Raw genomic sequence first — 17751 nt, 5'->3', positions numbered from 1 at the left:
AGGAAAACGTCATTTCTGGGACTACGTCTGCCGCTTCCACCTCAACACAAAAGAAAAGAGGGAAGCAAGAGGATCCACCATTAGCTAAAATCATGTTGCGATCAGTAGGTCATTTGATTTGGCTTTGACTGTGATCTTGCTTGGCAGCCCTGTGCCTGGGACTTGCAGACACGCACACGTCTGGTTGATAGATGATTAGTTTGCCTCTATACCTGATTAAGCAGCTCCTTCACCTATGTCTATCACTATTAGGTGATACCCAGCTAACACATAACATTCTGAAAACCATATGTTTCTTAGAGCTTGGTGAGATCATGGTTGTCCTATGTTTATTTTGCATACTGTACAACCTTCCCACAACTTTCTGGGAATGGTGCAGGATAGTTGCTTGGCTTTGGAAAATTCGCAGCACATTTAAGGAATTTGACAAAATAACGTAATTTTTGTTGGGTATTTCATTACATTATCAGAACGTTTCCTAAAAGTTCAAACATGGTTAAATTGAATTGTATTTTTGGTAATGTTCTAGGAATGTTCTCCAACAGGCATGGCATTGTGAATGTTCTCAAATAGCTCAGAGAACGTTATACATCCTCCTGTGGGAATTTCAATACTTCAGCATAACATTTCCACCAAGTTTCCTCGTGGTTCTATTTAAAGTCATGTTTTCAGAACATTAAGAAAACTTTCCATAAAAAAACAAAAAACATTACTAACGTTCAAAGAACGTTCTAAGAAGGTTATTGAAAACATATACATTCCGTTCTCAGAATCAACAAAACTCTGTTATCATCTATCTTGTTAAGCGTTTTCAGGTGTGTTTGCCACGCCCACTAATTGGCCACACCTGATCTTAATGAGTGCTTCTTTCCTTTGAAATGGGGTCTGTTTGAATAGACTAAAATGAACAGCTTTGTAAGAGTTTTTTTTAAACAGGGCAAGCTCACTCCATCCTGGTGGTGCAGTGGACTAATTCCATGAATAAAGAACAGAAGATCATAGGTTCAAATCTCATTGACATCGTGCCACATTGTTTGTATGATTAATGCCTTAGCAAATGAATTTCCATGTATCCTATCTGTGGTTATAACTCAAAACAGTTAACCCAAACCAAGCTAGCAGTGTTATTAAAAGTCTTATTGAAACATTCAGTGTAAGTTTTTTATTTTATTTTTTTACCCCAATTTCATGGTATCCAATTGGTAGTTACAGTCTTGTCTCATAGCTGCAACTCCCGTAGAGACACTGGAAAGGCGAAGGTCGAGAGCCATGCGTCCTCCGAAACACAACCCAACCAAGCTGCACTGCTTCTTGACACAATGCCCACTTAACCCAGAAGCCAGCCGCACCAATGTGTCGGAGGAAACACCGTACACCTGGCGTCCGCTGGGCCAATTGTGCACCGCCCCATGGGTTTCCCGGTCGTGGACGGCTGCGACAGAGCCTGGACTCGAACTCAGAATCTCTAGTGGCACAGTGCCTTAGACCGCTGCGCCACTCAGGGAACCATATTAAAACATTCTCAGAACCTCCCAGCAACTAAAATTTAACATTCCCAGAACAGACTAAATGTTCAATTCCATTCACAAAATGTTTAAAAAACTTTCTATTTTATTTGTCAGAAATGTATGGATTTGTTCCCAGAACCAATGGGAAACCAAAAACGTATGTTTCCACAACTTCCAAGGAACCAAATGCGTTAGCAGGATAGACACATCAGGTCATATAGGTTGCACACACACACACATTCTTATAGACTCAAGCACATTCATACACAAATTCTGTGCTGAGCTTTTACGGAGAACTTTATATTTGTAGGATTTAGACAGGCAGACGAGAGGCATGCAAACAGGGGTGCTTTCAAAGCCTCCTCTGATAGTACCCTGCCATCAATAATTTCCATTATGCTCAGTGAAGCCTTCAGTGCCATGACTTTGAGAGTCACTGTGGTGGTTATGAGTGGCAGGCAGAGAGGGGGAATGGTGTGGTGAAGGAGGGGGAGTTGGTGCCTGCCTGGCCTGGATGATGAATTACACCCTTTCCACGTTGATTACATTACAAGGTTTTCCCCTGAGTAGTGGTGCAGGGAAGTGCTGTGGTACATATTACTGATTGACTGACATTCTGCAGATCCATGGTTAGGCACATAGTGTGGTAGAGCTTCCGCCTCTACTCTTTCCTCTGGACACACTTTGGCCCTCTGTTCTATTTATTAAGACAGCTCTGCCATGGTCTTTAGTGGCATTGGCAGCCTTACTTTAATAATTCCCACCTGTTTAGCATTGCTTCAAATCACATTCACCAAGGAACAGAGGAAATAAACATTTCCCCGGCCAGAGGCGTTTTTCTTTGAAGACCAAATATTTCTAATTTTTCAAATAACAAACAAGACATGATGCCCTGAGCAATTTCTGACCATGACTAATAAAAAACGCTGCAAATGAATTTAATTTTTTTATGTTGAATGAGTGGAACAGATTAGAAAGTGAAGGGACAGCTTGGTGAGTCTTTATTTCCCTTCCTCTTGTATGTGACTCAACTCAAGTCTTGGCTGGGGAGCATCGGCTGGTCTTGCTGCTCTCTCTACTTTAAAAGACAGTGGTTTTACTTATTATTCTATAGCAGAATTTAAGTGTTCCACTGAACTGTCACTACAGTACTCTCTCTCTCTCTCTCTCTCTCTCTCTCTCTCTCTCACACACACACACACACACACACACACACACACACACACACACACACACACACTAGCTCTCTCACTTCTTCTCTCTCCCTCTGGCCTCATCATAAACCCTCCAGCCTCTCGTCTCCTCTCAGTAGTAATTCAGAGCCTTTCGGAGATTAGCGAGATACCGCGTCTCCCTGTCTTATCAGACCCAGCACCGAAGGCACCCAGTCATGCCGCATCCATCCCCACTGCCTGGCTCCAACACAGGCTGAGATGATGCTGGCCTGTGATAATCGATCCCTCCTGTTAACACACTGGCCCTTGTAGCACCAAAGCACTGTGCTGACTTGGCTGATATTGGAGCCCATCCCTGGCTCCTGTCTTACCTCTGCAGAGGTACAGCTCTCTGATACGTTGGACACACTATGCTATACTCAGTACCCTCACTGTTGAGATATTTCTTCTATCTACAGACTCAAAAGTAGTTTGGATTTTGGATAACACTTTACTTAAAACCTGCATGTACAGTTGAAGTCAGAAGTTTACATATACTTAGGTTGGAGACATTAAAACTAGTTTTTCAACCATTCCACAAATGTCTTGTTAACAAACTATAGTTTTGGCAAGTCAGTTAGGACATCTACGTTGTGCATGATACAAGTCATTTTACCAACAATAGTTTACAGACTGATTATTTCACTTATAATTAACTGTATCACGATTCCAGTTGGTCAGAAGTTTACATACACTAAGTTGACTGTGGCTTTAAACAGCTTGGAAAGTTCCAGAAAATGATGTCATGGGTTTAGAAGCTTCTGATAGGCTAATTGACATAATTTGAGTCAATTGGAGGTGTACCTGTGGATGTATTTCAAGGCCAACCTTCAAACTCAGTGCCCCATTGCTTGACATCATGGGACTTTTTTTTAAATCAGCCAAGACCTCAGAAAAAAAATTGTAGACCTCCATAAGTCTGGTTTATCCTTGGGAGTAATTTCCAAATGCCTGAAGTTACCACGTTCATTTGTACAAACAATAGTAAGCAAGTATAAACACCATGGGACCACGCAGCCGTCATACCACTCAGGAAGGAGACGTGTTCTGTCTCTTAGAGATTAACGTACTTTGGTGTGAAAAGTGCACATCAATCCCAGAACAACAGCAAAGAACCTTGTGAAGATGCTGGAGGAAACAGGTACAAAAGTATCTATATCCCCAGTAAAATGAGTCCTATATTGACATAACCTCAGTAAGGAAGAAGCCACTGCTCCAAAACCTCCATAAAAAAGCCAGACTATAGTTTGCAACTGACAAAGATCATATTTTTGGAGAATTGTCCTCTGGTCTGATGAAACAAAAATATAAATGTTTGGCCATAATGACCATCGTTATGTTTGGAGGAAAAAGGGGGATGCTTGCAAGCCGAAGAACACCATCCCAACCGTGAAGCACCAGGGTGGCAGCATCATGTTGTGGGGGTGCTTTGCTGCAGGAGGGACTGGTGCACTTCACAAAATAGATAGCATCATGAGGATGGAAAATTATATGGATATATTGAAGCAACATTTCAAGAAATCAGTCAGGAAGTTAAAGCTTGGTCTCAAATGGGTCTTCCAAATGGACAATGACCCAAGCATCCTTCCAAGGTTGTGTCAAAATGGCTTAAGGACAACAAAGTCAAGGTATTGGAGTGGCCGTCAAAAAGCCCTGACCTCAATCCTATAGAACATTTGTGGGCAGAACTGAAAAAGCGCATGTGCGAGCAAGGAGGCCTACAAACCTGACTCAGTTACACCAGCTCTGTCAGGAGGAATGAGCCAAAATTCACCCAATTTATTGTGGGAAGCTTGTGGAAGGCTCCCCAAAACGTTTGACCCAAGTTAAACAATTTAAAGGCAATGCTTCCAAATACTAATTGAGTGTATGTATGTGACCCACTGGGAATGTGATGAAAGAAATCAAATCTGAAATAAATAATTCTCTCTACAATTATTCTGAAATTTCACATTCTTAAAATAAAGTGGTGATCCTAACTGACCTAAAACAGGGAATTTTTTTACTAAGATTAAATGTCAGGAATTGTGAAAAACTGAGTTGAAATTTATTTGGCTAAGGTGTATGTAAACTTCCGACTTTAACTGTATAGTGCAGTATGATTACACCTGTAGGAATTTTACAGAGATCCAGGCTCTTGCTAAAGCTAGAGGAATAAATATTGCCATGGGAGACATCCTCCATAGGCAAGAAATGAAAACGTTAATCTCTCTGTGTGCTCTGTTACGTGCCACCGTGACAGTGGTGCCAGTGGTGCCAGTGTCTTGACATGGGAAACACGACACACACTCATCTCTCCTGTGATCTTATCGTCATGCAGACAGAACGGCTCTCTGGTTTATGGACTTTGTCCACAGTCTGGAATGTGCCCATGCATCCCAACGACCTTGTTCATAAACCATTGTGGGGCTTGATAGTGACCGGTGGTGGTGGAGACTTTGTGATGATGGTGATATCTGTCCTGAGGCAGGGTGTGTGTCTGCATGCTGATCAGCTGACTACAGCTCTGACCTCCAGCATGGGTTCTGTGGAAATGGAAATGGTGAAGGCTTAGATTTTAGCTTGTGTATAGAGATGGATCTGTGTGTGTGTGGGGGGGGGGGGGTGTTACAATTGAGATGTTACATGCAGGAACCCTACGTCATTTCAACGTGGATAATTGACTATTTGATCAATGAGTTTACAACCTATATTCACCCACTCAAAAAGACAGCCAAAAGTTAGTTGAATTTCCAGTGGGTTATCAGTATGCTTTGAACCATCTAAAAGCACAACCAAATTCCAATGGAAAAACAATGTTTAGTTTTTGGTTTAGTTGTCGCCCAAATGTCTGTCACATTGCTTTCAAACATTTAAAAGCACAGCAACATTCAAATGTGTATACAATGTCAGATATTATGTTTATTTATACAACAGAAAGTGTTATCACTTTTCTTCATCTATTAGCAGAACCAAATGACCTGGATTGCAGTTGAGATTACATTAACACTATATGGTGCAAGAGACCAATGCCGTTCGAGATTCTGTGCAGATTATTACAGCAATTGTGAAGATCTCCACAGACCTGTGACAAACTATGCATGCTACAAAGCATGTGGACACCTCTTCAAATTAGTGGATTTGGCTATTTCATCCACACCCGTTGCTGACAGGGGTATAAAATCGAGCACACAGCCATGCAATCTCCATAGACAAACCTTGGCAGCAGAATGGCCCGTACTGAAAAGCTCAGTGACCTTTAACGTGGCACCGTCATAGGATGACACCTTTCCAACAAGTCAGTTCGTCAAATTTCTGCCCTGTTAGAGCTTCCCCGGTCAACTGTCAGTGCTGTTATTGTGAAGTGGAAACGTCTAGGAGCAACAACGGCTCAGCCATGGAGTGGTATGCCACACAAGCTCGCAGAATGGAACCGCCGAGTGCTGAAGTGCATAGCGCGTAAACATCATCTGTCCTCTTTTGCAACACTCACCACTGAGTTCCAAACTGCCTCTGGAAGCAAAGTCAGTACAATAACTGTTCGTTGGGAGCTTCATGAAATGGATTTCCATGGCCGAGCAGCCGCATGCATGCCTAAGATCACAGTGTGCAATGCCAGGCGTCGGCTGGAGTGGTGTAAATCTCACCGACATTGGACTCTCGAGCAGTGGAAACGCATTCTCTGGAGTGATGAATCACACTTCACCATCTGGCAGTCCGACGGATGAATCTGGGTTTCGCTGATGCCAGAATAACGCTACCTGCCCGAATGCATAGTGCCAACTGTAAAGGCGAGGTTTGGTTTGTCGAAATCGGTGTGGAAGAACTTGACTTGCCTGCATAGAGCCCTGACCTCAACTCCTTCGAACACCTTTGGGATGAATTGGAACGCTGACTGCGAACCAGGCCTAATGCCCAACATCAATGGCCAACCTCACTAATGCTCTTGTAGCTGAAATGTTCCAACATCTAGTGGAAAGCCTTCCCAGAAGAGTGGATGCTGTTATAGCATCAAAAGAGGGACCAAATGCCCATGATTTTGGAATGAATGTTCGACGAGCAGGTGTGCGCATACTTTTGGTCATGTTGTGTATCTTGAACATGCACGCTTTATATGACTACATAAGAAAACGTTTACATTTACAGTAACCTCAAAACATTTAAAGAAGATGTAACTGCTTGAATAGTTCCATCTGAGTCACTGGCGTAATCAGTGGTGTAAAGTACTTAAGTAAAAATACTTTAAAGTACTAAAGTATTTTTTGGGGGTATTTGTACTTTACTTCACTTCATATGTTTGACTACTTTTACTTTTACTCCACTACATTCCTAAAGAAAATAATGTACTTTTTACTCCATACATTTTCCTTGACTCATTTTCCCTGAATGCTTAGCAAGACAGGAAAATAGTCCAATTCACACACTTATCAAGGGAACATCCCTGGTCATCCCTACTACCTCTGATCTGGCGGACTCCCTAAACACAAATGCTTAGGTTGTAAATAAAGTTCGGAGTGTTGGAGTGTGCCGCTGGCTATCGGTAAATAAAAAAATGCACGAAAATGGAATGTGAAATGATTTTTACTTTTACTTTGGATTTTTAAGTTTATTTTGGTAATTGCATTTAGTTTTGATACTTAAGTATATTTAAAACCAAATACTTTTAGACTTTTACTCAAGTAGTATTTTACTGGGTGACTTTCACTTTCACTTGATCCATTTTCTATTAAGGTATCTTTACTTTTAGTCAAGTATGACAATTGGGTACTTTTTCCACCACTGGGAATAATCCCATTCTTTAACTCAGTGGTCACTTTAAAAAAATAAAAAAAACTTAGAAAACGTAAGTCTATGCAACATTAACCAATTAAACCGTTTTATAGCAATAAGGTTAGTTCAGTAGGCTATAGGCCCAATACATTATCACATTGGCTATGCTTGAATTGCCCTACCAATGTTGTTCTTCTCAGACCAAATATATTTAAACAGTTGATGTATTTCATCACACTGGTAATACACTGAACAAAAATATAAATGCAACATGTAAAGTGTTGTTCCCATGTTTCATAAGCAGAAATAAATGATCCCTGCAATTTTTGTACTTACGAGAATTTTATTTTTCTCGGATATTGTGCACAAATGTGTTTACATCCCTGTTAGTGATCATTTCTCCTTAGTCAAGATAATCCGTCCACTTGACAGGTATGTCATATCAAGAAGCCGATTAAACAGCATGATCATTACAAAGATCCACCTTGTGCAGCTTGTGGTGGCGACAATAAAAGGCCACTCTAAAATGTGCAATTTTGGGACACAACACAATGTCATAGATGTCTCAAGTTTTGAGGGAGCATGCAATTGGCTTGCAGACTGCAAGAATGTACACCAAATCTGTTGCCAGAGAATTTAATGTTAATTTCTCTACCAAAAGCCATCGCCAACATCGTTTTAGAGAATTTGTCAGTACGTCCAACTGGCCTCACAACCACAGACCACGTGTATAGGGTTGTGTGGATGAGCGATTTGCTAATGTCAACGTTGTGAACAGAGTGCCCCATGGTGGTAGTGGGGTTATGGTATGGACAGGCATAAGCTACGGACAACGAACACAACTGAACTTTATCCATGGCAATTTGAATGCACAGAGATGCAGTGATGAGATCCTGATGCCCATTCTCGTGCCATTCATCCGCCTTTATCATGTTTCAGCATGATAATGTACAGTCCCATGTCGCAAGGATCTGTACACAATTCCTGGAAGCTGAAAATGTCCCAGTTCTTCCATGGCCTGCATGCTCACTAGACATGTCACCCATTGAGCATGTGTGGGATGCCCTGGATCGATGTGTACGCAGCGTCTTCCAGTTCCCAATAGACAGCAAATTTGTACAGCTTTTGAAGACAAGTGGGACAACATTCCACATGCCACAATCAACAGCCTGATCAACTCTCTGCGAAGGAGATGAGACACACTGCATTAGGCAAATGTTGGTCACACCAGATACTGACTGGTTTTCTGATCCGTGCCTCTACCTTTTTTTTAAAGGTACTGTATCTGAGACCAACAGAGGCATATCTGTATTCCCAGTTGTGAAATCCATAGATTAGGGTCTAATTTATTTATTTCAAATGACTGATTTCCTTTTATGAACTGTAACTCAGTAAAAATATTTGAAATTGTTGCTTGTTGCGTTTCTATTTTTGTTCAGTATAGATCATTTGTTGTATTACTTGTAAGGCACAGCTGAGTAAGCATAAGAATTAGCTCATTTTTTTACTGGCCTGCATCTGATGGTCAGCCTGAGGGGAGGGAGAGAGCAGTGGTAAGGCTGCCTCTCACCCAACTCACCGTCCCTCCTCTCTCCCTCCCTCCGCTGAGAAAAGGGGACAGTCTTCCAGTTGATGGCGAAACTTAAGTCGCACTGCATTATTTCTGCCTCATGCGCCAATTCATGTTGTTACTCCTGGAACCAGAGAAAGTGAAATATTCCTCGATATTAAAAAAGACACAAGCCGCTAATAATAACAACACAAGCTTATGGAAACACTTTGCTGTACTCATGCATTACAGCTGCAGTGCTGGTTGTAGAGCAAGTGGAAGTGACCACTGCTTTCACTTCTATTTTTTGTTGTGATGGAGACTTGAATCCAACATATCAAGTATTGAATGATATTATTAATGTAAGACTCTCAGTGACTGATGAGTTGGTTTATTTATTTATTAACCACCACATTAATCTCATTCTTCTCTCCTGTCTCCCATGTATGTTTCTGGGTTCAGTTTTGGAGCTTATGCGGCAACGCCCTGACCCCTAAGCGAGGAGTTTTTGGCAAAACGGGAGATCTCCAAACCATCCTCTGTCTGGCCTGTGCCAGAGACGAGGTCACATATTCAGGTGCCTTGAACGGGGACATCTACGTCTGGAAAGGCATCAACCTGATCCGGACAGTTCAAGGAGCCCACGGGGTAAGTGTGTGTGGTAGCTGGTTCCAACCAGCCTTAGTTCTGCCTCACTTCCTGGTGGCGTCTCTTGTTTATGCGTCAGTAGTGGGCTGTAGCTTAGGGAATGCTAAGCAGCAGGCTCTCTCAGATCAAGAGATGTCATGCTCTGTGGCTCATGCTCAGGCTGGTTCATTCCCCCACAGCCAGCCCCCACACATCTGCCACAGACCTGCATTCACATTCAGACACAAAACTCACTCAATCACACTGCCTGCCTGCCTACACCCACCTTAGTGCTATCGTTAGATCCATCCAGTGGATGATTAAACAGGCCATCATCCATGTTCAACTCACACACCTGCGACTGAACAACTCCTCCATTCATAGAGCTTTGTTTATTTTAACTGATGAAAGCATACAAGGGGACATGTTTAGCAAGGTGACGGTGTGCCATGTAGTCCCTGTGGCTCTCTTTTATTTTGCTCAGTGGAAAGGATCAGCAGTTTACTACTTGGGATTAAATTATATCTGTGAGCTCAACAGCTGAATGCAGGGTTGGTCGGGTGGGGGAGGGGACTCTACTGTGGTCCATGTCTGTGCTTTGCACTCCAAAGAGACTTCTGGCTGGCTCAACCACAGGAATCCTTCCCGCCAATCACTGTGCTCCACAGCAGGCGGCTCCCGGAGCCTGCCAATAAAAAAGATATGAGAGAAAAAAAACAATGGTTCAAACGCTTTATGTAATGCACCACTGTGTTATCTCTTCCCGCAGCAGCAACGGTATAATTGTGAAAGCCTTGTTAGACATGTGTCTGCTGCAGCAGAGCTGTTGTTAGTTGCTGTACCGCGAGTCTGTCTTGCTCATTTATTGTGCACATCTCCACTGACAGACTGTCATTTCCTTCAGTCAGGAATTTTCAGCATGAATGCCTGTGAGGAGGGCTTTGCCACCGGGGGCCGGGACGGCTGTGTCCGGCTATGGGATCTCAACTTCAAACCAATTACTGTCATCGATCTCAGGGAAACTGACCAGGGATATAAAGGTGACATACAACTCCCGCCTCTTCTCATCTTCTTTTCCCACACAGAGCCAGTCCACGGGCTGTCAATGTGCACTGAGTGGATAAATGAACCAGGGTGTTCTTCTCATGTTGTTCTTTAGGACAGGCCTTTTGTATACCGCTAGACTCTTTTCTATTACATCTAGAGGATGTATTCTAGGTCACTAATAGTTTTTTCCTTTCTTCTTTCTTTCGTTTGATTTGTGGTCTTGGGCCTAACAGTAGCTAGAGGTGAAAATAGCAGAGGTGGGTAACAGTGCGCAGGGCACTGGACAATCAGAGTACTACCCCTGTCCTTATGTGCATAGAAGTCCCTGTATTATATTGTTCCATTCCCCTTGTTGGTTTTTCAGCCCAAAGTGTTGCCTACATATTTACTGTATGTGCGTATATTAATATGTATACATGTATGAATATGTGTATACCTTCATTGCTTCTTACATTTACTTACCAAAGAGACAGCAAACTATACTGTTTCCATAACAATCACCATATTGTGTAGTCCTCTTGTATTCCTTCTATGTCTTGTTCTGTTTGTTACGGCTATTCTGTGTGTGGGTGTCTGTCGAGGTGTTTTTATCCATTTAACTGTTTGTGCATGCATGTGTGTGTTGACAGGGTTGTCAGTGCGCAGCGTGTGTTGGCGGGGGGATCATATCTTAGTGGGCACCCAGGACAGTGAGATATTTGAGGTGGTGGTCCACGATCGCACCAAGCCCTTCCTCATCATGCAGGGTCACTGTGAGGGAGAGCTGTGGGCGCTGGCTGTGCACCCCACCAAGCCCCTGGCCATGACCGGCAGTGATGATCGCTCTGTCAGGTGGGTGACCAAGCACAACCACTGTCAAACTCCAGGACTAGTCTATGCTTATTATATCCACAGTGTCCCTTACACAATTGCAGTCACTGTCACGTTTGTTATAATAATGGTCGGACCAGGGCACAGCGTGCGTAGAGTTCCACATGTTTTAATCAAAGAAACTCACCAAAACAAATACAGAAACCAAAGAAACCGTGACGTAAGTGTAAACAGGCACTACACAAAAGCAAGATCCCAAAAAGCACAATGGGGAAATGGCTGCCTAAATATGATCCCCAATCGGAGACAACGATAAACAGCTGCCTCTGATTGGGAACCATACCAGGCCAACATAGATATATATAATCACCTAGATAACCCATCCTAGTCACACCCTGACCTAACCAACATAGAGAATAAAAAGCTCTCTATGGTCAGGGCGTGACAGTCACTGAAATTATCTGGTATATCCAAAGAATTGTTTACATATAGGTACACACATTCACTTCAGGTCCTTATATGGTTCATGAGGGAATCGGACCCACGTGATTGCTAACAAAGTTGTCTCTCCCTTTGTCTCTCCCTCTGTCTCTGTCTCTGTCTCTCCCTCTGTGTCTCTGTCTCTCCCTCTGTCTCTCCCTCTCTCTCTGCCTCTGTCTTTGTTTCTCCCTTTGTCTCTCTCTGTCTCTCTCTCCCTCTGCCTCTGTCTGTCTCTGTCTCTCCCTCTGTCTCTCCCTCTCTCTCTCCCTCTGCCTCTGTCTTTGTTTCTCCCTTTGTCTCTCTCTGTCTCTCTCTCCCTCTGCCTCTGTCTCTGTCTCTCCCTCTGTGTCTCTGTCTCTCCCTCTGTCTCTCTCTCTCCCTCTGCCTCTGTCTTTGTTTCTCCCTTTGTCTCTCTCTGTCTCTCTCTCCCTCTGCCTCTGTCTCTGTCTCTCCCTCTGTGTCTTTGTCTCTCCCTCTGTCTCTCCCTCTCTCTCTCCCTCTGCCTCTGTCTCTGTCTCTCCCTCTGTGTCTCTGTCTCTCCCTCTGTCTCTCCCTCTCTCTCTCCCTCTGCCTCTGTCTTTGTTTCTCCCTTTGTCTCTCTGTCTCTCTCTCCCTCTGCCTCTGTCTCTGTCTCTCCCTCTGTCTCTCCCTCTCTCTCTCCCTCTGCCTCTGTCTTTGTTTCTCCCTTTGTCTCTCTCTGTCTCTCTCTCCCTCTGCCTCTGTCTCTGTCTCTCCCTCTGCCTTTGTCTCTCCCTCTGTCTCTCCCTCTGTCTCTCCCTCTGTCTCTCCCTCTGTCTCTCCCTCTCTCTCTCCCTCTGTCTCTGTCTTTGTTTCTCCCTTTGTCTCCCTCTGTCTCCCTCTGCCTCTGTCTCTGTCTCTCCCTCTGTGTCTCTGTCTCTCCCTCTGTCTCTCCCTCTCTCTCTCCCTCTGCCTCTGTCTTTGTCTCTCTCTCTGTCTCTCCCTCTGTATATCCCTCTCTCTCCCCCTCTCTCCCTCTGTCTCTCCCTCTGTCTCTCCCTCTGTCTCTCCCTCTCTCTCTCCCTCTGTCTCTGTCTCTGTCTCTCCCTCTGTGTCTCCCCCTCTCCCTCTGTCTCTCCCTCTTTCTCTCCCTCTGCCTCTATCTTTGTTTCTCCCTTTGTCTCTCTCTGTCTCTCTCTCCCTCTGTGTCTCCCCCTCTCCCTCTGTCTCTCCCTCTCTCTCTCCCTCTGTCTCTGTCTTTGTTTCTCCCTTTGTCTCTCTCTGTCTCTCTCTCCCTCTGTGTCTCTGTCTCTCCCTTTGTCTCTCCCTCTGTCTCTCCCTCTGTCTCTCCCTCTGTCTCTGTCTTTGTTTCTCCCTTTGTCTCTCTCTGTCTCTCTCTCCCTCTGCCTCTGTCTCTGTCTCTCCCTCTGTGTCTCTGTCTCTCCCTCTGTCTCTCCCTCTGTCTCTCCGTCTGTCTCTGTCTTTGTTTCTCCCTTTGTCTCTCTCTGTCTCCCTCTGCCTCTGTCTCTGTCTCTCCCTCTGTGTCTCTGTCTCTCCCTCTGTCTCTCCCTCTCTCTCTCCCTCTGCCTCTGTCTTTGTCTCTCTCTCTGTCTCTCCCTCTGTATATCCCTCTCTCTCCCCCTCTCTCCCTCTGTCTCTCCCTCTGTCTCTCCCTCTGTCTCTCCCTCTGTCTCTCCCTCTGTCTCTCCCTCTGTCTCTGTCTCTCTGTCTCTCCCTCTGTCTCTCCCTCTTTCTCTCCCTCTTTCTCTCCCTCTGCCTCTATCTTTGTTTCTCCCTTTGTCTCTCTCTGTCTCTCTCTCCCTCTGTGTCTCCCCCTCTCCCTCTGTCTCTCCCTCTGTCTCTCCCTCTCTCTCTCCCTCTGTCTCTGTCTTTGTTTCTCCCTTTGTCTCTCTCTGTCTCTCTCTCCCTCTGTGTCTCTGTCTCTCCCTCTGTCTCTCCCTCTGTCTCTCCCTCTGTCTCTCCCTCTGTCTCTGTCTTTGTTTCTCCCTTTGTCTCTCTCTGTCTCTCTCTCCCTCTGCCTCTGTCTCTGTCTCTCCCTCTGTGTCTCTGTCTCTCCCTCTGTCTCTCCCTCTCTCTCTCCCTCTGTCTCTGTCTTTGTTTCTCCCTTTGTCTCTCTCTGTCTCTCTCTCCCTCTGTGTCTCTGTCTCTCCCTCTGTCTCTCCCTCTGTCTCTCCCTCTGTCTCTCCCTCTGTCTCTGTCTTTGTTTCTCCCTTTGTCTCTCTCTGTCTCTCTCTCCCTCTGCCTCTGTCTCTGTCTCTCCCTCTGTGCCTCTGTCTCTCCCTCTGTATATCCCTCTCTCTCCCCCTCTCTCCCTCTGTCTCTCCCTCTGTCTCTCCCTCTGTCTCTCCCTCTGCCTCTGTCTCTGTCTGTCTCTCCCTCTGTGTCTCTGTCTCTCCCTCTGTCTCTCCCTCTCTCTCTCCCTCTGCCTCTATCTTTGTTTCTCCCTTTGTCTCTCTCTGTCTCTCTCTCCCTCTGTGTCTCCCCCTCTCCCTCTGTCTCTCCCTCTCTCTCTCCCTCTGTCTCTGTCTCTCCCTCTGTCTCTCCCTCTGTCTCTGTCTCTGTCTCTCCCTCTGTCTCTGTCTCTGTCTCTGTCTCTCCCTCTGTCTCTGTCTCTCCCTCTGTATATCCCTCTCTCTCTCCCCCTCCCTCTCTCCCCTGTCTCTCCCTCTGTGTCTCCCTCTGTCTCTGTCTCCCCCTCTGTAGAATATGGAGCCTTATAGATCATGCTCTGATAGCTCGCTGTAATATGGAGGAGCCTATTCGCTGTGCAGCTGTGAGCACAGACGGCATTCACCTGGCGCTGGGCATGAAGGACGGCTCCTTTACTGTCCTACGGGTCAGGTGAGTATAGGGCAGAAGTCAAAGGGCACTTCTAGTTCCTTCTGATTAGCTTGGTATATGAACTTCATGTTAACTTCCTATTTTGTTTGCAACGCTCTCCCGCTCCACAGAGACATGACAGAGGTGGTCCACATCAAGGACAGGAAGGAGGCCATCCATGAGCTGAAGTACTCTCCTGATGGAGCTCACCTGGCGGTGGGCTCCAATGATAACTCTGTGGACATCTACAGCGTGGTGCAGAGGTACAAGAAGGTGGGAGAGTGCATTGGCTCCACAAGCTTCATCACACACATGGACTGGTCCACAGACAGCAAGTATCTGCAGACCAATGATGGCAACGGAAAGAGGCTCTTCTACAGGATGCCAAGTAAGTCTGTCAATGACACGTCTCGGCATGTAGATAAATGACACTGTGAAGAGTCTTGCTGTCTGTGGGAAGGAAGTCAGGATTTCTCTTGTGTCATTACCTCACCGTTATTCATTATATTTTGGTGCTATGTGTGTCATGAACTTTATGCTTTGTTGTGACAACAGTGACGTATGGCCATGAGACAAGACGTCATGATGACTAATGTGCTGCTCATTTGATGTTTTAGTTGCACATGATGTAGTTATTATTGTCTTTCTACTCAGGCGGTAAAGAAGTCACCAACAGGGAAGAGTTGAAGCTGGTGCAGTGGTCCTCATGGACGTGTGTGTTGGGCCCCGAGGTCAACGGAATATGGCCCAAATACTCAGAGATCAATGACATCAACTCTGTTGACGCCAACTTTAATAATCAAGTTTTAGTAACAGCAGATGATTATGGATTAGTGAAGCTTTTACGGTACCCGTGTGTAAGAAAAGGTGAGGATTTCCATTGGTTCCTTTGTCCGGAGATGTGATGTTGTCAATCAATTCATTCATCTGATGTTTATGCATTTACAAATTAATGAAAAACAACTATTCTCTCTATCCCAGGGGCAAAGTTTAAAAAGTATTTAGGTCACTCTGCCCATATAACCAATGCCAGGTGGTCACATGACTACCAGTGGGTGATAACTATTGGTGGAGCTGACCACTCAGTGTTCCAGTGGAAGTTTGTTTCAGACAGAAAGTCGAAGGAAGCTCTTCACATAGCACCTCAAGGTACATGACTGTCCTATTTCGATGACTGCCCCATTCTAGTCTACCCCAATGTGAATATGACTCTGAAGTGCAGACAAGTCTCGTAGACTCTGTGACCCTTCCCCTTGAATGATGTTCCTTATCCCAGCTAAAAGCTTTCTACACTAGGTCATAAATCCACAAGTATACATTTGAAGTGATACTAGCTGGAAGAGAACTTTTGTGTTTGTATTCAGCTCCTACAACCTTGTCCTCATTTGTAAGTCATGTTTCTCAACTAAATGGTCTTAGACAGAGCTGTGCTGCGCTTTGTGAAATTAAAGCACATACTAACTGCCATTCCATTTAATTTTCCTAATGGACCCAGCAAGTCAAAGCCTAGCGGTGCCAGGGGTACTCAGTGCCTGGTCTTGGCACGGCCAACCGAGTTTCACTGCATCAGTATTTCTATGTCTCAGTCTGAGTAATAGGACTGTGGAACGGGGCAAGCAGTCCACCACTTAAGACTTTTCAAAGGCTTGCTTGATGAATATGAGCTGTCATCTTCATCCATCTGTGATGTTGGTCTTGGCTGAAATGGGACTCAATACTGGTTGTCTACTAGTTCTGGATTAGTGTGTTTAACCTTATTAAACAAACTGTTGTGGGAGCATCTGGGTGGTAGAATAGATCTGATGAAGTTGTCTTCTTCTCTCCTGCAGAGACGTTGTGCGACTCCAACAGTGAGGAGTCGGACTCGGACCAGTCAGACGTGCCTGAGATGGACTCGGAGATCGAGCAGGAGACACAGCTCACATATCGGCGGCAGGTTAGCGACACAACACCTGCTCTCCTCTTTGAAAATGACACATTATGTACGTTGCATATGAAAAACAAACAATATTAGATTGAGTAAAAACCTTAAAAGATGTCAGAGAGTTAAATGCTTTATATTGTATTTCCATGTCCAGGTTTACAAAGAAGATCTACCTCAGCTCAAAGAGCAGTCCAAGGAGAAGCACCGTGCGATGGCCATGAAGAAAAGAGAGAGAACACCAGGGAGCGGGGTGAAGCTACACTTCATCCACGGGTTAGGAGACCTCAGGCAGCACCACATACCACCGCCAAACATAATACAAACAAATCATAACCTGGGTAAAATGTTCTCACACCAAGCAAACCCGGAAAAGCACACACAATAATTCAACATACATTTACATTTACATTTAAGTCATTTAGCAGACGCTCTTATCCAGAGCGACTTACAAATTGGTGAATTCACCTTCTGACATCAGTGGAACAGCCACTTTACAATAGTGCATCTAAATCATTTAGGGGGGGGGGGGGGGGTTGAGAAGGATTGCTTTATCCTATCCTAGGTATTCCTTGAAGAGGTGGGGTTTCAGGTGTCTCCGGAAGGTGGTGATTGACTCCGCTTAGTCTTTATCTAACCATCTTTTCTACCAACGAAACGCCACAGCCAAAAGGTCCAAAATGTGAACGCTGTGTTCTTCCTCATTGTTTCCTGTGTTGTGGTGCTCCAGCTACAGAGGCTTCGACTGCAGGAGCAACCTGTTCTACACCCAGACAGGGGAGATAGTGTACCACGTGGCGGCCGTGGGGGTGGTGTACAACCGACAGCAGAACACCCAGCGCTTCTACATGGGCCATGACGACGACATCCTGTGCCTGGCCATACACCCCCTCAAGGACTTTGTAGCAACAGGCCAGGTAGGTAGCACTGCTAACAATTAAATATATACACTATCGTTAAAAAGTTTGGGGTCACTTAGAAATGTCCTTATTTTTTTTAAAGAAAAGCACATTTTTTTGTCCATTAAAATAACAGGAAATTGATCAG

General features: G+C 44.8%; 1 protein-coding gene across 1 annotated transcript in view; it reads left to right on the top strand.

The window, feature by feature from the left end:
* Positions 1–17751, top strand: part of LOC135508208 (echinoderm microtubule-associated protein-like 5) — a 75132-nt gene that overhangs the window by 37631 nt on the left and 19750 nt on the right. The window contains exons 5-14 of the mRNA XM_064928243.1: positions 9483–9668; positions 10552–10687; positions 11324–11525; positions 14667–14804; positions 14915–15171; positions 15438–15650; positions 15765–15932; positions 16613–16719; positions 16862–16980; positions 17435–17621. Coding sequence (XP_064784315.1) covers positions 9483–9668; positions 10552–10687; positions 11324–11525; positions 14667–14804; positions 14915–15171; positions 15438–15650; positions 15765–15932; positions 16613–16719; positions 16862–16980; positions 17435–17621 — 1713 coding nt within the window. The remainder of the gene's footprint in view (positions 1–9482; positions 9669–10551; positions 10688–11323; positions 11526–14666; positions 14805–14914; positions 15172–15437; positions 15651–15764; positions 15933–16612; positions 16720–16861; positions 16981–17434; positions 17622–17751) is intronic.

The sequence above is a fragment of the Oncorhynchus masou genome, chromosome 21 (assembly GCF_036934945.1).
Source record: "Oncorhynchus masou masou isolate Uvic2021 chromosome 21, UVic_Omas_1.1, whole genome shotgun sequence".
Classification (NCBI taxonomy): Eukaryota; Metazoa; Chordata; class Actinopteri; order Salmoniformes; family Salmonidae; genus Oncorhynchus; species Oncorhynchus masou.
This window is presented reverse-complemented; position numbering and strand designations above follow the sequence as displayed.